The following is a 21139-nucleotide window of genomic DNA, read 5'->3' on the forward strand; positions in this document are numbered from 1 at the left end:
CAAGACTAGCTTGGTCTACAGAGGGAGTTTAGGACACCCAGGGCTACATAGTGAGGCCCTGTCTCAAAAAAACAAAACAAGTCAGGCAGTGGTGGCACAGGCCTTTAATCCCAGTACTTAAGAGACAGAAACAGGTAGAGCTCTGAGTTAGAAGCCAGCCTGGTCTACAGAAGTAGTCGGTTCCAGGAAAGCCAGGCCTGTTACACAGAGAAACCCTGCCTCAAATCAATCAATCAATCAAAAAACAAAAAGAACTCCATAAAACAAATTTAAATTTGTATTCTTAATACATTTCTTTACAGCTCCTATATAGCAGGATTTCTTTCAACAGTTTCATTTTTGTAGATTCCCCATCAACATATTATCATGTTAGGAAATATTAAATTAGGAAATAAAATTGGATAGTTTATATGAAATCTAGATAGAAACTACTTTTTGACATTTCTTTGGCCCCAGAAAGAAGAATCAACATAAATAATCTAGACTACCTGGCCCATGGCCCTTGGGATGGACCGCACAGTATTGAAGTCAGTAGTGAGAGTGACTTGGATTGGGTGTCCAATGCATCTACCTTGTGATCTTTTCTAGCATTAACTTTGCTTTGTTTTTGGTTTTATTTTGTTTTAATTCAAAGTGGAAAAGAGTTCAGTGGGGGTGGGGGACGGGGCACTTGTATCATGATTTAGTATCCATTTTTGATTAATACAAATTATAAGTGATTCATTTTCAAAATCTCAGTGAAAGTCTTTGATTACTAAAAAAAAAATCAGAAGACTAGATCAAATCACTTAAATTTCTTAGAATTTAAAAATGACTGTAAAGTACGAGTTTGGCAACACTGTCAATGTCCATAGTAATATTACATCCATTAACCAAAGGTCCATCAATGGACGGATGTGTAAACAAGGTGTGGTATGTATAAAGCATTAGTCCTGAAATCATTAATTCACGAACTCAGCCAACTTCCCTATAGAGAGAAGGACTTGCATGTGAGGGGCAAACAGTGGGCATAGAACACAACACCGAGACTTTGCACACTGCCCACCGTGTTCAGTTACTACAGAGGACTGTCTTCTATGTCCCCATGGGGCAACTACAGGGCAGAGAGACCATCCGTTCTTAACATCAGAGAATCCAGGAAGAGAATCACTTACCAAATTCACACTTGACAGGTTTTCCTGAAGTTGCTCAATTTTATCCGACTGGTTTTTTATTGTAATTTTAAAGTTGGAGTTTTCAAGTTCAAGCCTAAAATTGTATTTTAAAATAATTATATTTATGAAGCAATTAAAAAAAATCACATATTTTCTGAAAATCAATTGAGTCACTATATAAATTCTTAAGGGTCTGAAACGCAAATGATTGGGTTACTATAACTTCTCTAGGTGTGGATCAGGAGTCAAACCCAGATCCTCATGCACAGGCAACCCCCCTAACTGCATCCCTACTCAAAGGTGTGCACTCCAGGGAACCTAGAGGTGAGACGGGCCTGGTCAGAGACTGCTGTCAGAACTGACACAGCTGCCACAAAACTCTGAGTCACAGCTGCCACCCTGCACTGCTGTTTGCTGTATAAACACTGAGTCACAGCTGCCACCCTGCACTGCTGTTTGCTGTATAAACACTGGAGTCACAGCTGCCACCCTGCACTGCTATTTGCTGTATAAACTCTGAGTCACAGCTGCCACCCTGCACTGCTGTTTGCTGTATAAACTCTGAGTCACAGCTGCCACCCTGCACTGCTATTTGCTGTATAAACACTGAGTCACAGCTGCCACCCTGCACTGCTATTTGCTGTATAAACTCTGAGTCACAGCTGCCACCCTGCACTGCTATTTGCTGTATAAACTCTGAGTCACAGCTGCCGCACTGCACTGCTATTTGCTGTATAAACACTGGAGTCACAGCTGCCACCCTGCACTGCTATTTGCTGTATAAACACTGGAGTCACAGCTGCCACCCTGCACTGCTGTTTGCTGTATAAACACTGAGTCACAGCTGCCACCCTGCACTGCTATTTGCTGTATAAACACTGGGTCACAGCTGCCACCCTGCACTGCTATTTGCTGTATAAACACTGGAGTCACAGCTGCCACCCTGCACTGCTATTTGCTGTATAAACTCTGAGTCACAGCTGCCGCACTGCACTGCTATTTGCTGTATAAACACTGGAGTCACAGCTGCCACCCTGCACTGCTGTTTGCTGTATAAACACTGAGTCACAGCTGCCACCCTGCACTGCTGTTTGCTGTATAAACACTGAGTCACAGCTGCCACCTGCACTGATAATTTGTTTTATAAACACCGGAGTCATGCTGTTTAAACTGTACTTTTGTAGGTGGTCTTGCATCTTCTCAGTATGTTGTACAGCCTCTCTGTGTTGATCCTGTGCTTCTTGCAACTGGAATAAAGAATAAAACAAACCTTTACTAATACGATATTCTAAATCTGCACAACTCATTCCCTGATCTACAGTGTTCATGTGCACTTCTCTGCAGTGAACGCAAATTTGACTGAGTTGCTGCTACAGGGATCTTAATTCTCTCAAAAACTAAAGTGTTACCTGCCCCCCCCCCTTTTTTTACAGAAAAGTTTACCAACATCTGCTCTGTGACAGACAGTCCATTTGTAAATCATAATCTACTATGCCTGCTCGATCAGCCAGCAAAGTCTTCAACTGTATCCTACTGGATATGCAAACTGACCACATGGCTGAAACCAAGAAAAGAGGGAATTTCTGATAGAATTGCCATTTTAAAAGTTCTTAGCCGGGCGGTGGTGGCGCACACCTTTAATCCCAGCACTTGGGAGGCAGAGGCAGGTGGATCTCTGTGAGTTCGAGGCCAGCCTGGTCTACAAGAGCTAGTTCCAGGACAGGCTCCAAAACCACAGAGAAACCCTGTCTCGAAAAAACAAACAAACAAACAAAAAAGTTCTTATGCACAGGTGTTATGAATCCACATATCTATAAACTGCCACAGCTCTGCCAGTTGTGATGAACATGGTGTTTAATGGCAGCTGACAGTCTTATGAAAGTTTCAGTGGAGGTATATCTATACAGAAGTCAGAACACTGTTACAGGGCATGATTTACTGGAAAACATGTTTCTAGTTGTGATGTGGCTCAGTCTTAGCACACACCTTTAATCCAAGAGCTTTCTGTTTGAATATTGTAAACAGGATTAAATCAAGTCAACCATAGGTCAAGAGGCAGAGCAAGCAAAGGAAGTGAAAATAGGATTATGAAGAAAAAAACCAATAGAGAGGAAGAGGGACCAGGAGGACAGAGAGAGAGACACACACAGAAAGTGTGAGGGAGGGACACTGACATCAGAAGAGAAATGGGGTCTTTTTTGGGGATGCTGGCTGAGGAGCAAGGCCTAGTGGATGCTTTCTCTGTCTTTGAACTTTCACCCCAGCATCTGGCTTTACTTTATTAATAAAATTGATTGATTGAGAGTTTGATTAAAAACAACAGAATGCTTGGGTCCAAAGCTTCTCCTCACCAGCTGTTAGATGTATAGATTCTGAGCAAATGAACTTCTTGTATCTTAGTTTCTTCCTCTGTGAAAAGGAAATAATCCTATCCATATCAATGGACTACTGAAAAGATTAGTTAGGGAATATGAAAAAAGCACTTGAACTGAACATGGCAGCGAGTTAGAATTTAGGCGGGTGCTATGGCAACCACAAAAGAGGTCATTTAGGCACACTGTATTGGCTCATTCCTTGTGTAACCGATTGTGGCAGGAAGTGGAGAGTGAGACCCATACTACATCTCTAGTACTTCCTGCAACTTCCAGAAATATCCCGAGCCACCAGCAACTGTGCATGTGGAATACTTTTTAGCTTCTTTTTATTCCATACTGCTCAGCTGGCAAGGATCATACAGTGCGGTGCAGACAGTGTTTCCTGGTGTAGGCAGTAATGGCCTGACAGTCAGCTGAAATATGGGGCTCTATTGATAAACTGAGGGTCCTAAGTTCACTCCTCCCGAGAACGTTGGGTTGCTTGATCCAGTACTCTAATGATACATGAAGGTTTTGCAGTACAGGATACCAGAAAAGTTGTGGACAGAGCTTTGCAGTTGGTCAGCTTCTACAGACGTATAGATCCTGACCCTGTCTATATAATGAAAGAAGACAAATGCAGTTATTTTTTTTCCTCAGAATGAGAAAAAAATGTTTGATAGAACATTTCTCCTCTATTAAATTATGTGCTTTCTGCTTCATATGCAATTCCTTAAAATATATTTACAATAAGAGCCTTATTATAGAGGCTAGGTATATAACTCAGTTGGTAAAGTGCTTGCCTGGGTTAGAGCCTCAGCAATACATAAACCAGGCATGGTGGCATTTGTCTATGTATAACTGTAGCACTTGAGAGGTGGAGGTAGGAGGATCCGAAGTTCAAAGCTATCCTCAGCTATGTAATAGTTTGAAGCCATGCTAGGATACCAGGCCACGTCTAAAAAAAGAAAGAAAAAGAAAAAAGACTGGGGGTGGTGGCTCACTCCTTTAATCCCAGCACTCAGGAGGCAGAGGCAGGTGAATCCCTGTGAGTTCGAGGCCAGCCTGGTCTACAAGAGCTAGTTGCTAGGACTGTTCCACAAGGAAAGCCTGTCTTGAAAAACCAAAAAAAAAAAAAAAAAAAAAAAAGTCATCACCTTAATGCCTCAAAAGAAGTAATATCTGGGCTGGTATGAAATACTTAATGACTACTAAGCAAAAATATTTTCAATTTATTCGATGTACACATATCAGCTCTCAACCCTTTAAGTTAATTTATATCCCAATAAGATGACAGCTCATACACATAACAAAAATAAAAGAAACCAACCAAAGAAGCAAAAGCCTATTAAGAGTAATGGAAAATCAGGATGTCAGACTGAGGTAAATGGAGTCAGAGTCAGGAAATGCTTCATGAAGATGGTAATTGTGAGTCAGTTCTAAATTGAATGAGGTGGAAAGAATAAAAACTGGGACGATGAAAAGGCAGCGCGAGTAAAGCTGTACAGCTGGTGTGGCCAGCCTCGTTAACTAAGATGCTCAACCCCACAGCAGCCTAGAAATGGGAAGTGCCCTGCTAGTGACGGCTCATTACCCGATAGTGGGAAAATATGGAGGGCTGACAACTTCATGCTGAGAAACAGTCATTCAGAACGACTAAACACCACATGAAATAAAATGCTCAGAAAAAAAGAAATTATATCTAGACAGAGAGATGGACTGGTAGATCTGGGGAAGACGGAAGGATTAGGGTGACAAGAAGCTCATGGTTTATTTTAAGATGATGAAAACGTTCTAATTGATTGTGATGACTATGTAAATCTGTCAATAGCCTAAGAGATGCCATTTTTTTTTTTACTTTAAGTAGTGAGCTATGCATTATATGTTCATTATAGCTCAATAATGCTCTTCTGTTTGAAAAACTCCAATGGCATGCCAGGTGTACTGGGCCTGCTTATAACCGCAGCACTCGAAGGGAGGAGGCAGGGGAAGGCTGTAAACTGAGGAGAGCCTGCTCTAAGCAGCTACTCCTAGACCAGCTGGAGCTGTAGGAAGATTCTAAAACAAACAAACACACAGAGAAACAGATGGCAGAATCTAGACGCTGGTTTTCATTCTGTTTGAAAAAGAGTACTATATATGATCTGAGTATTTCCATGTGGTTATATTTCTAAAAGAAAGAAATGCCTAGCTTTGGAGACAGGTTTTAGAACACCCTCAAACATTTGCTTTCTTGTTTCCGGCACAGCGGATAGAGCATAAGGACTCGCACATCCGAGGCAAACACTCCGCCTCTGAGCATGCTCCTCAGCCCTTTAAAAGTTTTCCAGGCTGGCCTCAAATTCTTGCATTGGTCTCCCAAGAGGCTTAGATTACAGGTGTGTTATCACACCTGGCTAACATCTGCATTTTGAGCAACATAAATGGCTTTTCTGTCCAAATTATCCTGATATCTATTAAATGAGTATCAAAGATGCTATATCCACTCACAAAAATGAGGATAAGAAGGAAGCCAATTTTCTGGAACTTTCTATAAACACCATCTCTAGTTTAACCTACTTTGCCTCATCTGCAATAGAAATATCTCTGAGGAAAGATATATAGTTCTCAATTTTTCCCAAGGATAAAAAAGGTTTACAAAAATTGTAAGAAAAAATGGGGCCAGTGAGACTCTGGGAGTCTGAAGGCACTGGCGGCCAATCTGAGGATCTCAGCTGGGTCTCAGGGGCCACATGGAGGAAGGAGGGCAAATACCCTCCCTACCCACGGGCAAGTTGACCTCTGACCTCCACTGGGGTGAGGTAGCATGTTTGGCCTGTTCCCCCACACGAAATAAGTATTTTTTTAAGTCAAAGAAAAAACAAATAGCAGAATAAAACTGGAGATTAAAGAAGTAAGTTCATTATAAAGGTGAAGGCAAATTACAATGAAAACATGAAAGAAAGCTGTCTTCTGGAATTATCCTAAAACTCTTATCATTTTACAGGCTGTACATGAGCAGTAGACACATTAAATTTCATACGTACCTGACTTCTGAGCTGACCTAATTTCTTCTTTAAATCTCGTGCCTCGTCTTCTAAATTACTGCGGTAGCGTGAGGAGACCTCAAGGGAAGCCTCTGACATCGACTGCTTCTTGAGGGTATCAGCCAGTTCCTGCTGGAGCTGCCTCACTACCACCTGGTGAGGTATTCGTTACAGATTTTATAAATCATAACACTGAGTAACACCACTGAGCTCTTCTCCATGCTCTGAAGAAAATCTGCGCATTTGGTAGTGTGTGTATCAGTAAGCCTGGCAGGGATGAATTCCACATTGTGGAACTGTTTTACATATTTTATTTTAATTTACTCATATCTTAAATTTTCATTTTTAACTGATATGTAAAAACATAAAACTGTACATGTCAGCAAGGTATCACATGATATTTTGATACATGTGCCCTTAACAGGTTAGACACAATTATGGCTACTAACATTGATCATTTCTTTAGGCTGAAATCCTTTCTTCAGTAGTCTGAAATATACAGCATATTATTGTTCAGTAGCTCCGCGCTTCCTGTTCTTAACTGTAACAGAGCACGCAGTGACCATGGCCTCCTCCATCACTGTAACCGAGCATGCAGTGACCGCTGCCTCCCATCACTCCTCCCTCTTCTTCTCAACCCAATCTCTGAGAACCACTATTGTATACTGGAGCTTTGAAGAAATCAGTTTTTAAGGTTTTATATTGTAAGTAGGATCACGAGCTCCCTGTGTTCCTGCGCTGGTCTTCAGTTATCAGCCTTTGGTCAAGCACTACAGGATTCTGTCCAGTTGTGGGCAAAGCCAATGTGGATGGACTACTCCATTCCCCTGTAGCACCCGAGGCCACCAAAGGACTGAGGCTCACACAGACATGTGCTGTTGCTAATTCAAAGCTCAACAGTAACCACAGTGTGAGATAGTGTTCATGAAGCTAGACCCTTGGCCACTTGGGCTGACGCTAAGTTGGGTTGTGTGTGATACTCACAGCCACTAAGACCTATGTCCCAGGGTGACCCAGGATCAAACAGGCATCCATCCCTACATACAAGTCTCTGCCTGTTGCCAGGGTAATATCCAAGCCCTGCCTTGCTAGGTATCAAGGTGTGAGACTGTAAGTCTATGTAGCTTAGAATAATCTCAAATTTGAAGTGTCCTGCTCCTGCCTCCTGACTTACAGTTGTGTGTCGCCATGCATGCACACAGAATTCCAAGAAGGCCAACTTTCTCCTAATTCAATTTCCTTCTCAAATCCTTCCAACAGTCTTCCTTCAGAATAAAAGCAAGGCCCTCAGTAAGCTGACGCCAGCTCCCACAACTCTCTCCCCTGCCCACTGCATCTCTGCTGTACATGAATCCTCACACTCTTTAGTTTTCATTAGTTTGGACGTGCAGATTTAATGATAATTAATAAACCACCAGTAACTACATTTATTTCTGTGCTGAACAAAGCTGCATCCTCTAAGATCACAACTGAGCCCTAAGATAGAAACAGGAACCTGTTACTCATTAAAATGTGGAAAATTACAAATGCTGACATGAGAGATTAACATATTTTTGACCCTGTTAAAGTTCACACATCTGTCCCAACTTAGGATTTAATGGAAAGCAGATGTTTTTGGAGTTATGGTCATAAGAATATATAATTTGGGACAAGCATTAAATTCAAGTGACATCAGACAATATTATACCAACAGGAAGATATACAAAGCTACTGAAAGGAAAAAAAACACTACAAAATACAGCATCTCTATTTTAGTTCCCTGATGAAATACAAAGCCACCTGGCCTATGGAATCACAACTGCAAACTCCGCATTTTAGTCATGAAAGTTCCCACTTAACCTGCCTCATCATGGTCCAAAAACTTGGCAAGAAAAAAAAGCATTAAAATTATTTCAGGACTGGGGTGTGTAGGCAGTGCATGTGCAGCATGCCAAAGCCTAGGGCTCAGTTTACAGCACTAAAAATCACAATTTAAAAGCTCATGCCCTCCTAATTATTACTTCAGCAGCATAAAACCGCATTATTAATACCAGTATATAACTAGCAACATTTTTAAGTTAATGTTCTACAATTCCAAAGGTTACACAATGTATCTACTCAAAATAACACATCTGTCAGGTCTAATTGTCCCTTCTTGCTGAGCGGTGGTGGTGTACACCTTTAATCCCAGCACTCGGGAGGCAGAGGCAGGCAGATGTGAGCTCAAGGCCAGCCTGGTCTACAAGAACTAGTTCCATAACAGGCCCCAAAGCTACAGAGACGATGGTGGCGCACGCCTTTAATCCCAGCACTCGGGAGGCAGAGGCAGGCGGATCTCTGTGAGTTCGAGACCAGCCTGGTCTACTGAGCTAGCTCCAGGACAGGCTCCAAAGCCACAGAGAAACCCTGTCTCAAAAAAAACCAAAAAAAAAAAAATAATAATAAAGCTACAGAGAAACCCTGTCTCGAAAGACCAAAGAATTGCCCCTTCTTTCCGGATTTCAAATTCAGTTCTATGTATGTAATTATGATTCTTTCAAAAATGTAAACAAAACTATGGTGCATGTTTTTAAGTACAATGTGATATTTCAAAGCACAAATACAACATGTAACAGTCAATTCTGAGTAATTGACACAATTTACCACATCAAATGTGGATTATCTTTGTTTTGGGAATAAGATCTAAATTATATTTGCCGACACAGATTTGTTTCTAAGGTAATATAACAAATATGATCAATAGATTTTTATAGCCAAGCTAGATTCAACACTCAGTATTAATGAATAGTATTTTGAATATCCCCACGGGATGTTTTAAAAATGTTAATCTTTATTGGGGTTAGAGAGATGGCTCAGCAGTTAAAAGCAATGACTGCTCTTCCAGAGGTCCTGGAATTCCTAGCACACACATGGTAGCTCACAAGCATGTCTAACTCCCATTCCAGGGGATCTGATGCCCTCATCTGGCCTCTGTATGCACTAGGCACACACATGGTGTGCAGACATACATGCAGGCACACACCACCCACGTAAGATAGAAACAGAAGTTGGAAATCTCCTCTTTACTGATACTCACTTCTCTTTCCGCTTTCTCATTTTCATACTGGCACAGTCTCTCTTTGAAGTGACTGCACTCACTGACTAACTCCTTGTTTCTGTCTTCCAGCATCAGCCTGTGCTTCTGGCCCTCCGCTTGGAGTCTGCCTAGCATATCATGGAACTGGTCTTGGATATTAACTATCGTCTTGTCTTTGCTGTCGGCTTTGTTGGAAGCATCGTCCAGCTGCTGTCGGAGCAGAATGTTCTCGCTCTGCAGCTGAGACAGCCGCTCCTCTATGGATTCTTGCTTTCCCATGTATTTGTTCACCTTCCCTTGCTCATCTTGGTACAGATGCTCAACCTCCTTCATCTGGCACTGTGTCTGGTTGAGGTCTCTTTGTACATGCTTCAAAGCCAAAGTCTTTTCTCTAAGCGCATCTTTTGTATGATGAAACTCAATTTCTAGGCTATTCAGTTTTTTCTCAGTTTTGGAAAGCTGTTGGGAGAGAATCTCATTGTTATCTCTGAGGTTAGACAGATCAAAGTTCATCTTGTCTTGCAAACGAAGCCACTCATCTCTTGCCCTCTGGAAAGCAATTTCTAGGTCTCTTTTCGAGGCCTGAATCTCAGCATGGTCGTGCATAGCAGAAGCCAGTCTAGAGCGGAATGAGTCAACATCTGTTTCCAGTCTTTCTTTATTTTGTTTTTCATTCTCCAGCTTAGAACTCAGCATTGTATTCTCAGTTGTAAGATTATTAAGCTGCCCGTTATACTGGAATATTGTTTTTGTAAATGTTTCTTCATTTAGCTTTATCGTTCTTTGAAGCTTATCACTCTTTTCATTTGCAGTCTTAATATCTTCAAGATACTTCTTTTCCTTTTCCTGGTTATGCCTTTTTACTGTGTCCATCTCCAGTCTTAGCATGGCAATTTCATCCTGCAACCTCTGGTTCTTATGCAACAGATCTTTCTCTTTTTCATGACTGACAGAAACCTAGGAAAGGAAACAAACATTTAGCTCTCACAATTCCTTATGGAATTCAGGAACAGCATGTGAAGTCTACAATCTAGGAACTGAAATACACACATGCAACTAAAAACATCTAATTTCTGAGCTTAGAGAAGCCTAAGTTCCCAAAAGTTCATAAATGTAACTGAAGACAATGAGAACTATACTTTCTGAGAAACTCAGCACTGGGAAAGCCGTTCTCTGGAGGACAACAGGCTTAAGGCGCAAAGCAAAGGTTATTAAATTGGCTCACATTTCACATTAGGAGATGGCTTAATGCCAGCGTGAGGATCAGAATATGGCTCCCCAGCACCCGTGTCAATGCCGGGGTGTGTGGCAACCCACTGGCAGTCCCAGCACCTGGGAAGCAGAGAGGGGAGATCCCAAGGGCAAGCTGGACTAGCCAAGACGGTTCTGTGAGAGGGCCTGAATCAACACCTGAAGTGCAGAGTGATCAAAAAGCCACGTAGCATCAACCTCCGGCCTCTACATGCATGCACATACATGTGCTCCCAAACAGATATGAACACACAGTTACACCACACACACACACACACACACACACACACACACACACACACACGGCTTACCCTTTAATATCTAACATATACAACTGGTCCAAAGTAAGAACCTTAGTTCTTTCATTTGAACAGAAAAAAATTTCCCAAAGTTCTTTTAATTCCTTTTTTTTCAGAAAGTTTTCGTAACCCCTTTTTAGTCTGTTGTGGCAACTATATTTGTTGATAAATACTTAAAATAAGCATTATACAAATAAGTATGCTTGCACAAGGGTGAACTAGTCACCACCATTCTGAAAAGGTAAGACTGAAAACGTAACAAGTGGCAGAATTCCCAGGTCCCCTTAGCCGGCTGGTAGTGCTCCTTCACCAATGCACTTGCTCCATATGTTAGACAGCGGGGCAATGTTTCTGCCATCTACTCCTAAAACAAATATATTATGTATACATACATATGGTTCAAAATCCTCTATATTTCCCATGGTGCGTAAGGTTGGCTCTGAAAATATGTAAATATATAAATGCACACATATTTAGAAAACTAAAGAAAGCACCTCGGAAGTCATTCTCTTCTGTGCCATTTCGATCTCCTTTTGCTTGCAAAGGTGATTTGCAAGAATCCCATCTTGTAACATTCTGGCATTCTGTTCTTGGGAAAGCTGCCTCTGAATCTCATTCCGCTCCTCTAGAACCTAGAGACACAGTCACGAAGTTTTCAGTCTCATGCTATTGTGCTGCTGTGGACATCCACAAGCTCAGTTAAGAGTAGAACGGTGAAAACATACAAGTGATTCTATTCCATATAAAACACAGTATAATATGTACTGCATATTATAGTTAAATTGCTTAAAAAACAGAAACAGTTGTTACAGGCAGAAAGAGTATTGCAAACTAGTTTGTTACAAACATTTAGCTTTAACACAGTTTCAAAGACAGCCTGCTTTTTTAAGAGGGCTAGACTAGCACTTATTTTCCATGGTAAACTTATCTTCTATTACCTCACTTAGAAAGGATGTCTGTAGTACCTATTAGTTTCCAAGAGTCATAATAAATAATTGCCACTATCTGTATTAAAATTTATTCTTAGCATAAGGCACCACTGGTCAACAATGGATTGAATATATACTGGCGACCCCACACAATTACATCAACTAGGGATGAGGCTGATCTCTGACATGATCATGAAGTTTGCACTATAATAATGAAACCAATAGATATTTTCATTAATGAGACATGGAGATATATATGTGGTATGTGCATATATAAATATAATAATATGTAATTAAAGTGACATTAAAAGTACAAATAAAGGTAGGATTAAAAAGTTTTACCAGTCAGGAACACTTTACTCCTAGCACTTGGAAGACAGAGGCAGGCGGATCTCTGAGCTCAAGGCCAGCCTGGTCTAGACAGTAAGGCCAGGACAGCTGAGGTTATGCAGAGAAACCCTGTTTCTATCCTGCCCCGCTCCCCGCCCCCCAAAAAAGAATTTTTTATAGAATATTAATGTACCTGGTTCAAATGATTTCTTACTGTCTTCAGCTCCATATCCAGTGTTCTGAGAGAGACTTCAAGCTGCTGCTTCCCCTCGACCTCGCTCTGATATTGCTCATCTTTTCTCCTAAGCTGCTCCATAGTTTTCTCAGAAAGCAGATCTGCACTTCTCCGCTTCTCTTCCTCTTGTTTCAGTGCAAATCTGAAATTAAATGTGTTTATCATAAAACTAACCTATTAATAGAAAATAAAGTTCACGATGGTGACATGGTGTCCTAATAAAATCTCTCTGTTGTTAAATAATTGTTTCTCTTTTTGACTCCTGAGTTTAATTCCTCACTTCAACCTCTTCTAAAGGCCATATGCTCTTGATGATAACAAGGATGAATAAAAACTTTAACTGGAAAATTTCTAGAAGTCTGGTAAATATTACTGAAAAGAAATTTTGAATGTATTCAGTAAAGTTACAGGTTAATCATTATCTTTTGTAGGGATGGAGAGATGGCTCAGTAGTTAGAGCACTGGCTGCTCCTCCAGAGAACCCAGGTTCAGTTTCCAGCACCCACATGGTGGCTCACAACCATTTATAGCAACAGTTCTAGGGGTTCTGATGCCCTTCTCTGGTTTCAGCAGGCACTGCACACATGCAGTGCATACACATACATGTGGACAAAACCCCCATATACATAAAATAAAGTTAAGTAAATGAAAAAAAACGGAACTATTTGGGGAGCAAGTACACATTCTGTAGTGGATGGAGACTTCATGAGAACTGGGCCTTGAAGGTCCACATGGCTGTGGGCTCTTGTCCAGCAGGAGGGTGTTCACATAGGTGCTGAGTGAGACAGCAGTTATGCTGGCTGGGGTAGCAGAGATGTGGCCTTGGGAAGTTGGGAGAGTCCTAATATGCGGTGATTTGATTCCAGTGGGTGGGGCTGACCCTCTAATCTGGGGGGGTGATTAGCACATGTCATGATATGACAGGCTTAAGTAAAGTATGAGGGACCTTAAACAAGATGCTGGGGGAAATGTCTGTGGGGCAAACAGATGCTCCCCACAGGTCTTCAGATGAGAACACTGGACAAAGGGGGAGAAAGCAGGCACTCAGCCTCAGGCAGCAGAGACAGGGTGCTGAAGAGCAGGATAAGTGCGGACTCTACTTGCAAGCAAGAGCTGCAAAGGGATCCTGGATGGCCAGCTCTGAGAGCCAGGGGCACAGTGGGCAACCTTCCCGCAGAACAAGCAGAAGTACGGGTATCTTCAGATGAGGGAGGTGGAATGCCCAGGGATGGAGGGCTTGGGATCAACTTACCAAGCAAGAGGTAAAGTCCTGCAAAGCAAGGGGTTGGGAGCCCCAGAATGGTGGGTTTATAGCACAAAAGTAAGGAGAAGATGAAAACTGAAAGCAGATTAGAACTCTGTCTGCACTGCGGGTGCGCGGAGTCCTGGGAGGAGGGGCTGTGATGTCCCAAAGAGCAGAACAGGCCTTACTGGTAGTGATTCAGGCACAGGTCCAGTCTGGGGGCCTCAGGGAGGGAGGGAGGGAGGAAGGAAGGAAGGTGGCCTTTATTAGCAGCATGTATGGAGGGAGTCCTGGAAGGGGGAGGAGTCTGAGGTGACCAAGGGATGGTAAAAGGAGAACCATCAATAGTGATGTAGGGGACAACCCTATATTTCTGATACACATTGCAACAAAGTAGCTATATATAACAAATAACATATAAAAACCAGAAAGGACTTCCTGAGAAAGAAATTTGGGGAAAATGCCATTCACAATAGCTTAAAAGCAGATACAACTTAGAACAAAAGTCGTAAACAGATGAAAGGCATCTTTAGCAAACATGGCGCCAGAGGGAGGTACTAGAAGGCACACACCTCATGTTCAGGGACTGACAGAATTAATCCAGCAAAAACTATCAAGAGCTATCTACAGATTAAACACAATCTTCATGACATCTAACGACACATTCATCCTCCTTCCCTCCCTCTCCCTGTAATTTCTATGAAATATTACACAGAAATCACGTGGTTCTGTGATGAGCATGAGAGTTCACATTAGATACTGAAGAGTTTTTAAAGTAGACAATTACATAGAAAACAATTAACATCAGTATTCTAATATAAGACAGATTTTAAGACTTATTTTATCAGCTGGCAGTGGTGGTGCACACCAGCAGCTGGGAGGCAGAGATGGGTGGATCTCTGCGAGTTCAAGATCAGCCTGGTCTACACAGTGAGTTCCAGGACAGACAGGGCAATACAGAGAAACCCTGCCTTTGAAAAAAAAAAAAAAGAAGAAGGTTATCTGATCAATAAATAAAGATGTTTTGTTTTTTAATGGCTGTTTTTATGTAGCCACTAAAATATAATTTTAGTGGAATCTATGGTATCTGTTTAATTCTTAGAATAATTCATAGTTATGTTCACTATTATTATTTGCAAGAATTTCACATTTCAGAAGACTAAGAAATTTTCTCTCTTGTAAACTCCATGACATGCAAGAAAGGCCAAAATTCAAGTACATCTCTGTATCATAAACAGTGAAAACATTTATTTAAAGCTAGGCTATCATGGCTGGGTAAATGGCTCAGTGGGTAACGGAGCCTGCTCTAACTCCAACTACTTGAGCTGGATCTTGGGGACCCACATGGCAGAAGGAGACTGACTTTCCCAAGTCAGCACCCAACTTCAACACACATGCCAAGGCATGTGCTCAATATGAGCACACTCACAGAGAGTGAACGTCACAGGACATTAAACAGTGGTGAATGAAATAAACCAAGACGGCACACCTCAGATTGGAGAGCTCCTGCTCCCATTCCGCCTTCTCATGCTCTAGCAGTGATCTTCCTTCTTTTGTTTCTGATACTTCCTTCTGCAATTCCTTAAATTTATTTTCCATTCTTTTAAGTTTTCCTGTAAGTAGTTCACAATGGCTTCTTTTAAATTCTATTAATCTTTTATAGGAATAAACTGCATCCCGGATTTTCAGAAGACTAACAATATCTGAAGCGGGGGAAAAGAAGAGACAAATAAAATGAGCGAGCATATTAAAAGACTGCATTTCTGTGTTCCTTCACTTACATATCGATGGGATATACAGTAGGTGCCGAGAGTGTGAAACACATTACATAAGCTCTGCAGATAACACAGGTGAGACCCTTGCTCTTTTTCAGCTTAAAAGAAAATATGGAATTATACATCTAGTGTTTTTTTTATATGAAACTGGATAAAACTGGAGATCTTCATGTTAAGCAAATTAAGCTAAACTCAGTCAAATGTTCCATGTTAGATTTAAAACAGAAAGCACAAAGCATTTAATGAGCTCTCATTCAGTCTACTTTTAGCCAAGTTGAGGTAACAGCTATGGAGCCATGTTTCCACTTGAAACAACCCAGATGAACACAGTTAAAGTATCTCAAACAATAATTCTCAGGACAATGATCCTTAGCAGACAGGGAGTAAATGGACACTACAAATGTCCCAGGTGTCTGACTCTCATCACACTAGGAGAAAGAACTGAGGCAGAGCTCCCTAGACTTCAGAGTCTGATAAGAACACAGGACAGAACAGAGAGGAGAGAGCAACCCAGAGGAACACCCTGCAGGTCTGTGGAGGGCCCCTGGAATACTTCGCCAAGCACTGAACAAGGGGCGTATAGGAAGAAACTATATGAACCAAGGATAAAACACTCGAAAAGGTTCATGAAGTCTCACTGTTGCTCCCACAGGACCAAGAAGAATATCTACTCTGCTTAGTCAGACTGGACAAACACAAGACGATGGATACAGATGAGAAAGGAAAATAAAACACATAGAAAATGTTCAACATTTATCAGCAGTGTAAGGCACTTTAAGACCACGATGATATACGTATCATACACCTATAAGAATAACTAAGACTTAAAATACGGACAAGCAGTGTTTGTGAAGACAGAGCCCTAGATCTCTCCTATCCTGTGGACTGGAAAACAGGAGCATGGGAGAAGAGCAGAGGCTTTTGTGACAGATTGGTTAACTATCTTGATTATGGTGTTTATTAAGTATGTGTTTAATACACATGTTGACACTAACCAAATAGCCCTTTATATATCAATATGCCTTGCTGACGCTGTGTAAAACAAAATAGTCTACTGCAAGAGCAAACTTCTAAGACAGCAACTAGGACACAGAAAAGGCAGGAGAAAACTAAAGGATCGAGAAACCTAACCTTGTAGCAAAGGGTTGATGTGATCAGGTCGGAATCTTTGCAACTGCGCAATTACAGTTAGAGACAGACAGAGAGAGTGGGGGAGGGAAAAGGTTTATTTGGTCTATGCTTCCACATCACCGTTCATCATCAAAGGAGTCAGGACAGGAACACAAGCAGGGTAGAATCCTTGAGGGAAGAACTGATGCAGAGTCCATGGAGGGGTGCTGCTTAATGGCTTGCTCCTCATGACTTGCTCAGCACAGAATACCGGCCCAGGGTGGAACTACCCATAGTAATTTGGACCCTCCTGCATCAATCACTAATTAAGAAAAATGTCCTATAGGTTTGCCTATGGCCGAATTTATAGAGGTAATTTCTCAATTGAGGCTCCCTCCTCTCCCATGACTCCAGCTTGTGTCAAGCTGACATGTATCTAGCCAGCACACCAGGTAACCTCATCCAGTGACAGTAGGCACAGAAGAAGAGCGAGATCAGCGGAAAGACTGGATGTGTCAGTTCTACAAAGGAGAGCCCAGTGAGCACGACTGCAGTGCTTTGGCTGACGGTATAAATGAACAGCTCACATACAACTGCAACATGAAGTCTACTTCTACATGCACATAGGTGCTCTAGGTCAATGCGAAGCGAAGTGCATGTATTACCATGTGCAGGAAGGCTGCCCATTCATTCACATAAGCGTCCTACCTCTACACTCCATCCTGAGATGCTCGATTTCACACAAAACGCTCTCATAATCGGGGCACTGGAGCTCGCAGTCCTCGGAGGCTGTTTCAGACGACTCATTCAAGTCATCGAGGTCGTCCACAGAGGCGACTTGGTTTCTGACCTACAAAATAAACACTATTTTAAACTGTTTCCCTAATATTTACATTATATATGAGATAATGCTTTATACAAGAAACAGACACTTCTTAAAAGAGCTGACAGTTGGCAAAAGGATGCCTTTATTTATAGCTACTATTTCTTCCTTTTGAAAGCCAATGTCTTTCCATAAGAAGATCCTTGATTTTTTCACTTTATCTTCTTATCTTTTAACTTATATATCACTACCTTTCATAATTTATTTTAAAACAAAATACCAGATTTTATTATTTTTACGTTACCTTGTTATTTTTATTAGATGTTTTCTTTGTTGGCCTAAAATAAAAAACAAACCCATTAAAATCCTTTAAGACTAATAGTATGTGAAATACAAAGAGTATCTAAGATACTGACTTTTATACAAAGCCTCTACATTTGAAATTTATTTCTCTCACTAATAACATTTATAGGCTATTTAAAATAAAATATTTTTCCAAAAGGGAATTTGATTACAAACGGAGAGTAAAAGTAAAATAATTATTAATATCATAAGAAGAAATTAAAACATATACACACATATTTTTTATTTAGCTGAGATGACCTTGAGCCTCCTCCCCTGACCACCAGTGCTGGGGATTCAAGTGTGTGCCACCAATGCCCAGAGTGGGCTGCTGGCAATCAAATAAGGGTTTGTATATCTAGGCAAGCAATCTACCAACTGAGCCATATACTCAGAGCAGAAAGAATTAAGCTTAGATCAAAGTTCTGGTTCTAAAAGTAAAGGAAAAACACGCTATTTACTTTTTTGATAGAAATATACAGAGATAGCTGAACCAAGCTCGTGGGAACTCACAAAATGGAGACTGACAGCTGTGGAGTCTGCATGGGACGGAACTGGGTCCTCTGCATGTGGGAGACAGTTGTGCAGCTTGGTCTACCTGAGGGGTCCATAGTAGCGGGGCCAGGATCTATCAAGTGTGAACTGGCTTTTGGGAGCCCATTCCCTCTGGTGGGATGCCTTGTTCGGTCTTGATGCAGGGGGGAGGGGTTGGTTCATACAACTTAATGTGCCAGGCTTTGTTGACTCCCCATGGGAGGCCTTACCCCTCATGAGTGGATGGGAGGAGTGGATGGGACATGGGCTGGGGGGAAGAGGAGGTGGGAGGAAGAATGGGAGGGAAAACTCTGGTTGGAATGTAAGATAAATAAAATATAAATAAACAAACGAAAGAAACCCTTAGAGGAGAAAAAAGAAGAAACTAGAAAAGCTTGTTAGCGGTTACTGAGTCATGAATACATACAGATTTCTTTGCTTATATATAAATTAATTAGATGATGGTTGTTTTTACAGTTAGAATAAGGGGGAGAAGAGAAAAGCTTTTTAGTGTACATGTAGGCATATGTGTGTGTGTACACATATGTGTTATAGGTCAGAGAACAACATGTATGAGCTGGCTTTCTCCATCAATTGAGTTCATCGGGCTTGGTGGCAAACGCTCTCATCTAAGCTACACTGATGCTCCTGTCTGCTGTTCCTGTACCTACAGTAAAATAGCTCTGTGTTTACCGCCTATGTGGGAGTGCTTCTCCAGTCCTCACATTAGGAAACCTTCTTTGGTTTCATTTTGTTCTAAAGATAAGGTCTAACTCTGTAGCCTAGGCAAGCCTGGAATTCAGTGAGTGGTCCAGGCTGGCCTTGAACTCATGATGAGCTAATTGCCTCAGTCTTCCTAGTGTTGAATTATCAGCACAACCCAGGAGCAAGCTATACAGTGTGAAGAAGAATCCTACCTATCTTCAAGTGTTTTTCGGTAATACAGTAGTAAATGAATCCACATTATCATTCTACTTTTAGTTGTAATTATTAATAATTTCTGAATCTTATTTCTGAATCAAGTATTTTCTAAATAAAAAGACATATACCTCAATAATTTTAGGAAATTATTTGTATGAAAATATAATTTGCATTACATTCAGGAAATACTGAACGCACGATACATAAAGACATTTGCAACAAGGAATTGTTTCTATACTTTTTTTATTTTACTGAATTTCTATGCTAGTTTAACTTTCAGGACATGTTTAATCCATATCAGTATATTCCATTTCCCAACTTATTTAGAGAAATCTTAACACCAGAATGAATCTTAAGAAAATTGACTAGAAATTGTGAGGACAATTAATAATAACTCTTCAGGGAAAATGTAGTTTAATACCTTAGACACACACCCCTGAATCGCACTGAGTAGGCATACACTTCTCTGCTGGTCCCGACATCATGCAAACATTCTAAACGCCTCCTTTAAAGACAATTCGTAAACCACACATCTTCTTCCAGCTATTGCCTGCTTTTCTATTATCATTCCCAGCATGAAGATCTGAGGCGTTGTCTACACTTCCCTACTGCAATCAGACGGCCATGGTGACCCTTTACTGAAACCGCACTTGCCCTGCCTTCCCCTTTCAGTGACACTGATACAGGTTAGCTCTTTGTCTGGAGACTTCCATGTTGTGTTTTATTTCCACAACTGACTAGTCGCAGCTAATGTTCCTTCACAGGGAATAAAGAGCGCAGACCTTACCTTGCTTCCCTTTGGTCTGTGTCACTTAGGCTGGAGCCATCCTGCAGGTATAGTGGGCCACCAGGTGGTGAGCCAGGCTTCCCAGTCACTGGCATCATGACGGATTCTCTGGATACACACTTTTCATTTTCCTTTTTCTTCATTTCCTTCATAAGCAAGGGAGGACCTCTAAAACAATCCATTAAAAAAGCTGGTGTCTTACAAATAGTTCTACTGACAAACATTCAAAAAAAGTAATTTTGGGGAAATTCTGATTCTTTTCTACCTTAATTTACTAAAAGCAAAAAAAAGCAATTAAACACTAGCTAACAGAAAATGTATAAATATACAATAATGGTACATGTAATGTATTGGAGTTACTATATGAGAAGTTTTATCTGAGGATAAGAAAAGCTTTTCTGAAGAGGTCAAACTGAGCCTGTTTCCACCCTGGAAGTGTTTCCAGATAGGGCCTGCACCTCCCAACTCCACAGGCCACCTGACTACACAGCCAGCTTCCCAAGATCTCCTCCCACAATGCTCACTGCCCAGAGTTTACTCAAGGCAGAGCAACCACACTTGGTGAGCCACACTAGAAGGAAACAGAAGAAAACCAGCAAGGGGGTGATGTTAGGATAAAGTTTGTTCATGAAAACAGTAGCCTATTTTCAAACCTGCAAGGCATCAATAAAAGTTCCACAAAACAAACCAAGTCTCAGCTGTCCTACAACTTAATCCTCTCCTGAACATTGTACATGCTTACACTGCAAGGTGAGTTGAACAAAAGTCCCAATACAGAAATAAATATAAAAAACACAGACATGTGCCCCCCAATCTACTAGTTCCACAGCAACAAATACCAATGAGAGCGATCCAGATCATAGAGACAAAAAAAGATTATAACTGTGCTGAAACAACTCAGAGGATCTGAATACACCCCAGAAAACAAAAGCAAAGACCTGGAGGAAATACAAATGTTAATCAAAGATATG

At 41.2% G+C, this 21139-nt stretch overlaps 1 protein-coding gene across 2 annotated transcripts in view; it reads right to left on the reverse strand.

The window, feature by feature from the left end:
* Positions 1-21139, reverse strand: part of Ankrd30a (ankyrin repeat domain 30A) — a 71194-nt gene that overhangs the window by 14356 nt on the left and 35699 nt on the right. For both annotated transcript variants that reach the window (XM_041642252.1, XM_041642243.1), the window contains 10 exons: positions 20169-20336; positions 17889-17922; positions 17470-17611; positions 15366-15579; positions 12592-12775; positions 11634-11771; positions 9590-10546; positions 6535-6687; positions 2331-2401; positions 1155-1248 (listed from right to left, as the gene is read on the reverse strand). In XM_041642252.1, the coding sequence (XP_041498186.1) occupies positions 1155-1248; positions 2331-2401; positions 6535-6687; positions 9590-10546; positions 11634-11771; positions 12592-12775; positions 15366-15579; positions 17470-17611; positions 17889-17922; positions 20169-20336 (2155 nt within the window). The remainder of the gene's footprint in view (positions 1-1154; positions 1249-2330; positions 2402-6534; positions 6688-9589; positions 10547-11633; positions 11772-12591; positions 12776-15365; positions 15580-17469; positions 17612-17888; positions 17923-20168; positions 20337-21139) is intronic.

Source organism: Microtus oregoni, unplaced genomic scaffold (assembly GCF_018167655.1).
Source record: "Microtus oregoni isolate MIOR12 unplaced genomic scaffold, Mior012 000002F_ref0000024, whole genome shotgun sequence".
NCBI classification, from domain to species: Eukaryota; Metazoa; Chordata; class Mammalia; order Rodentia; family Cricetidae; genus Microtus; species Microtus oregoni.